At 45.1% G+C, this 6,204-nt stretch overlaps 1 protein-coding gene across 1 annotated transcript; it reads left to right on the top strand.

Annotated features, from left to right (window-relative positions):
* The first annotated feature begins 1,123 nt into the window (after positions 1–1,123).
* Positions 1,124–5,985, top strand: LOC141145950 (cyclic nucleotide-gated channel alpha-2-like). The gene is made up of 3 exons (XM_073632741.1): positions 1,124–1,169; positions 3,242–4,005; positions 5,374–5,985. The coding sequence occupies exons 1-3, from the start codon at positions 1,124–1,126 to the stop codon at positions 5,983–5,985; spliced, it is 1,422 nt and encodes a 473-aa protein (XP_073488842.1).
* Positions 5,986–6,204: the final 219 nt, after the last annotated feature.

Here is a 6,204-nt window from a genome sequence, read left to right as displayed (position 1 = left end):
GGGGCTGCATGAATGCTGCCGGCACTGGGGAGCTACAGTTCATTGAGGGAACCATGAATACCAACATGTACTGTGACATAGTGAAGCAGAGCATGATTCCCTCCCTTCGGAGAATGGGCAGCAGGGCAGTATTCCAACATGATAATGACCCCAAACACACCTCCAAGACAACCACTGCCTTGCTAAAGAAGCTGAGGGTAAAGGTGATGGACTGGCCAAGTATGTCTCCAGACCTAAACCCTATTGAACATCTGTGGGACATCCTCAAACGGAAGTTGGAGGAGCGCAAAGGTCTCTAACATCCACCAGCTCCGTGATGTCGTCATGGAGGAGTGGAAGAGGACTCCAGTGACAACCTGTGAAGCTCTGGTGACCTCCATGCCCAAGAGGGTTAAGGCAGTGCTGGAAAATAATGGTGGCCACACAAAATATTAACAATTTGGGCCCAATTTGGACATTTTCACTTAGGGGTGTACTCACTTTTGTTGCTAGCAGTTTAGACATTAATGGCTGTGTGTTGAGTTATTTTGAGGGGACAGCAAATTTACACTGTTATACAAGCTGTACACTCACTACTTTACATTGTAGCAAAGTGTCATTTCTTCAGTGTTGTCACATGAAAAGATATAATAAAATTACCGGTATTTACAAAAATGTGAGGGGTGTACTCACTTTTGTGAGATACTGTAGCTCCCATATGGACATCAAGAAATGAGAGGCTCCAGCACTCTCCATTTGCATCCATAAGATAAATCGTTGAACATAAAAGAGAAAAAAAAGAGGAGAAAAAAATATAAAAATAAGTAAAATAAGATAAAAAAGAAGGGGGGAGAAGAAGGAAAAAAGAGAAAAGGAGAAGAATAAAGGTGAGAAATCCAAAGCAGGAGTCATTGCCCTCGGCCTAGGCCCCCTACTATCCAGTTCTAGAAATTATGGAGCTTGGAGGTACTTAATCCAGGGGGACTACACCCTGTCAAATCTGGCTTGTCTGTCTCAATTTTTCATTGACCATGATCCAAGAAAGTTTATGCTTTACTAGCGCAAGATGGACCACTGGGGTTTTCCATGTTCGCGCTATTTTAATTGTAGCTGCTGAGAAAATAAAGAAGATGAGAGTTCGAAGATGTCTATGGATCTCGTCCAGCAGGTCCGCAAACAGCGCCGTCTCAGTATTTCTTAGGTAGATTTTGTCCTGTCGATGAATAGACCAGAGTGAATATTCTGATCCAAAAGTGCTGGACCTTAGGACAGGACCACCAGAAATGGAACATAGTACCCTCTTGTCCTCTGAAGCAAAGGGGTGAAGTGCCAGGGTACGATCTCGCCAGCCTCACCAGAACCAGGTACCATCTGGACAGCACCTTGTAATTCCCTTCCACCAGGGAAGTATTGAATATTCCCCTGTAGACCATGCTCGACCACTGCCCCCAAACCTCCTCCTCTATAGTCTCGCCTAGACCTGATTCCCATGCTGTTTGGTATGAAGGTTTAGTCTGTAAGATTGTTGAAGAGGACATAGAGCTCCGAGATCCCCCCCCACTTGACTCAGGTCCGCGTGTGCATTTGTTTTCAAACAAGGTTCTAGTGGTTACGTGTTTACAGATGTTGAACCACCTCACGCCTGCCGTATTGACAAATTACAGGCGGGCAGCAGCGGCTCTCTTGTTCTGGGACGACGTCGTATGATATTTTGCCCGATAGGGGCTTAATCAGAGAGGCCATAACAGCCTAGGAAGTTGGGTGAATGATGCTGGTCAGGGGAACTGGATTTCAGAGTGCTGAGTCAGCGAGGGACAGGGATGAAGAGAAGGTGAGTAGGCAAAAGCTGCCAAAGTGAATTTGGGCTTCGAGAAGATGTGTGGTCATCTTTAGTGTTTGGAGAGATTTCCTTTCATTCATAAACAGAAATTATGGGAATTCTCTCTAACGAGAACAAAAATGGCAATAGAAACTTGATGGGGCTTTACCCCTTCCCCACGTTATCCAAGATGAAATAAAAAGTTTCCGCTGGAGTTGGGTTTCTAGAAACTGTTGTTACTGTCTTTTATACAGTACTATGATGTCAGAATACATTTTCTGCATTGATTCTTACACTGTATTGTCAAAAGTATTGGGACGCCTGCCTTTACATGCACGTGAACTTTAATGGCATTCCAGTCCTAGACCGTAGGGTTCAAAATTGAGTTGGCCCAACCTTTGCAGCTATAACAGCTTCAACTTCTCTGGGAAGGCTGTCCACAAGGTTTAGGAGTGTGTCTATGGAAATATTTGACCATTCTTCCAGAAGTGCATTTTTGAGGCACTGATGTTGGACAAGAAAGGCCTGGCTCGCAGTCTCCGCTCTAATTCATCCCAAAGGTGTTCTATCGGGTTGATGTCAGGACTCTGTGCAGGCCAGTCAAGTTCCTCCACCCCAAACTCGCTCATCCATGTCTTTATGGACCTTGCTTTGTGCACTGGTGCGCAGTCATGTTGGAACAGGAAGGGGCCATCCCCAAACTGTTCCCACAAAGGTGGGTGCATGAAATTGTCTCCAAATGTCTTGGTATGCTGACAACTTAAGAGTCTTTATGGACCTTTTTTTTGTGCAGTGGTCCACATCATTTGGTGGAGGGGGGATTATGGTGTGGGGTTGTTTTTCAGGAGTTGGGCTTGGCCCCTTAGTTCCAGTGAAGGGAAACTCTTAAGGCGTCAGCATACCAAGACATTTTGGACAATTTCATGCTCCCAACTTTGTGGGAACAGCTTGGGGATGGCCCCTTCCTGTTCCAATATGACTGCGCCCCTGTGCAAAGGTCCATAAAGACAAGGATGAGCAAGTTTGGCGATGAGGAACTTGACTGGCCTGCGCAGAGACCCGAACTCAACCCAATAGAACACCTTTGGGATGAATTAGAGCAGAGACTGCAAGCCAGGCCTTCTCATCCAACGTCAGTGCCTGACCTCACAAATGCGCTTCTGGAAGAATGGTTAAACATTCCCATAGACACACTTCTAAACCTTGTGGACAGCCTTACCAGAAGAGTTGAAGCTGTTATAGCTGCAAAAGGTGGGCCAACTCAATATTGAACCCTACGGACTAAGACTGGGATGCTTTTAAAGTTCATGTGCATCTAAAGGCAGGCGTCCCAATACTTTTGACAATATAGTGTATTTCCTAAAATGTCAGATATTGTGAACATTATAACCATGTAAACATGCAAAATTCCAACCTTACCAACCTTTTCTCTTTTTATTTAAGGATTTTTGGAACAGGGGAGGTTGGTCCGAGATACAAAAATACTAAGTGACAACTACATCCATACCTTGCAGTTTAAACTGGATGTACTTTCTATCCTTCCAACCGATCTCGGTTACTTTGCTCTTGGACTGCATTGGCCAGAGCTGCGCTTCAACAGACTTCTGCACTTTCCACGCATGTTTGAATGCTTCGACCAGACGGAGACTCGGACTAGTTACCCCAATATCTTTAGAATCATTAACCTAGTTTTGTACATTATACTAATTATACATTGGAATGCCTGCATTTATTATGTCATATCTAAGGCCATTGGTTTTGGTACAGATACATGGGTCTACCCAAATATTACTGATACTGAACATGGTTACCTAACTCGTGCCTATGTCTACTGTCTGTACTGGTCCACTTTGACTCTCACCACCATTGGGAATTCCCCAACCCCCATGACCGACACAGAGTATGTCTTCATCGTTTTTGACTTTTTGGTTGGAGTTCTGATCTTCGCCACCATTGTTGGTAATGTGGGCTCCATGATCTCAAACATGAATGCCACGAGGACTGAGTTCCAGGGTAAAATAGATGCCATCAAGCATTACATGCAGTTTAGAAAAGTAAGCAAGGATTTGGAGGCCAAAGTCATCCGATGGTTTGACTACGTATGGACAGACGAAAAGACAGTGGATGAAAAGGAGGTGTTGAAGAATCTCCCTGCCAAACTGAGAGCGGAAATAGCCATAAATGTTCATCTGGAAACTTTGAGAAAGGTGGGTCATTGCTTTCATTTTCAAATATATGTTTTCTCATATCAAATTTCCAGGATACAGCAAATACTTTTATATGATTTAGAAAATATTTGATTGTGATACCTACAGTATATTGGTATAGGTATTTGCCTGTTTTTAGTGCCCTTAGGAGACGCTAGTCCTGCCTTAAAATTGGTCTCTGAAGTCATTCCATCGTGATTCTAATAATATTGCTAAAGCCCTGAAGAAGTGGCACACTTTTTCCCCGAAACGTGTTGGCTGTATTTGATGCTCTTAACTAATAAGCTGTTTTTAAAAGACCTTTAAGTGATAAGAACGTTTGTACTAGGCGCTCCTCAATACACATCCACTAGTTTATCGCTGCTGCCTTCCAGGTTCCTTGCCAAGCGGAAGCCCTCCTGTATAGTAAGCAATAGGGATTGCACACTCACCATTCACAGAGCACCTTGCATATATAAGGTGTTCTTTGATTGTACAAGGTGGGGAGGTAACATCACAATCTTCACCTCATTCAGTCAGAAAATGCCTTGCATTAATTGAGAAAACTGTGAATGGTACCTGTGCCAAGCAAACACCCTCCCTGTGGTTACTATGCATCATAGTAGGCGCTTCCCTTGGCTTGAGATTTGGAGAACATTGGCAATCACCAGGGGTGTTGCTAGGTCTACAAAAGATCTGGGGCTAGAGCCTATAGCAGCGTAGTAAAGAAAGTCATACGCTTGGGCAGGCATACACATGTATATACAGTAATATACGTGTGTGTGTATATATCCCCAGAGAGCCCCCCACTTACATCAGGGTCCTCAGAGAGCCACCCTCACATCAGGGTCCCCAGAGAGCCTCCTCCTTACATCAGGGTCCCCAAAGAGCCTCCTCCTTACATCAGAGTCCCCAGAGAGCCTCCACCTTGCATCAGGGTCCCCAGAGAGCCCCCCACTTACATCAGGGTTCCCAGAGAGCCCCACTTACATTAGGGTCCCCAGAGAGCCCCCCCCTTACATCAGGGTCCCCAGAGAGCCTCCCCCTTGCATCAGGGTCCCCAGAGAGCCCCCCACTAACATCAGGGTCCCCAGAGAGCCTCCCCATCCCTTGGGGACCCCTGCAGAGACTCAGGGCTATGGACCCCAGATTCGGGGCTATAGCCCCAAAAGCCACCCCCTAGCGACGCCACTGGCAATCATTGTAGTGGCTGTGACTGCTACAGAGATTTAAGGCCTCCACAGGGATCCCAAAGGTATGGAATATGTATACTTACATTGGGCCAAGCTGGACCAATGTAACTATGCAACAAAATCCATACCTGGAGTTCTGCTTTAAGTTTCTGATTCATTAGCATCTCTGATTGACACCCTTATGCTTATGTCCCAGGTTCGGATCTTCCAGAACTGTGAAGCCGGTCTCTTGGTTGAGTTGGTTCTAAAACTCCATCCTCAAGTTTTCAGCCCCGGCGATTACATCTGCCGTAAAGGGGACATCGGTAGAGAGATGTACATCATCAAGGAGGGGAAGCTTGCTGTTGTCGGAGAGGATGGAATTACTCAGTACGCTATTCTCACTTCAGGGAGTTGTTTCGGTGAGATTAGTATCCTCAACATCAAAGGGAGTAAGATGGGAAATCGAAGGACGGCCAGTATTCGGAGCCTTGGGTACTCGGACCTTTTCTGCCTTTCGAAGGATGACCTGATGGAAGCTTTAGTAGAGTATCCAGATGCCAAGAAGATCTTGGAAGAGAGAGGAAGAGAAATACTGACCAAGGAAGGCCTGCTTGATGAGACGAAGGAGAAAAATGTGATGGAAGGTAAATCTCCTGAAGAAAAACTGGAGGTTCTGGAATCCAATGTGGACATCCTAAACACTCGCTTTGCTCGTTTGCTCCGGGAATACAGTTCTGCTCATAAAAGCCTCAAACAAAGGGCCATCCTACTAGAGGGAAGATTAAAGGTCCTTCAGGAGCGAGATGAGTCCTCAGATGAGATGTAGAGAAAAAGTATCTACTAACAAAACTATATTCCTGCTTCATGAAAGGCTTCTTCTGTAAAAAATATTTTGAATCCATATTAAAGGTGAAGTTGAACTTACTTATCTTTTGCCTTCGCTTGTCTCTACCCCTTTCTCCACCATGCTAAGGATTTGTTTTTTTTTTTAAGCAGTTCATGACTGCCCTGTAGTAAATTTACTGCTGAATCATGTATGTGTGTA

The sequence above is a fragment of the Aquarana catesbeiana genome, linkage group LG05 (assembly GCF_042186555.1).
Source record: "Aquarana catesbeiana isolate 2022-GZ linkage group LG05, ASM4218655v1, whole genome shotgun sequence".
Taxonomy (NCBI): Eukaryota; Metazoa; Chordata; class Amphibia; order Anura; family Ranidae; genus Aquarana; species Aquarana catesbeiana.
Note: the sequence above shows the minus strand (reverse complement) of the source record. Positions and strands in the feature narration are given on the sequence as shown.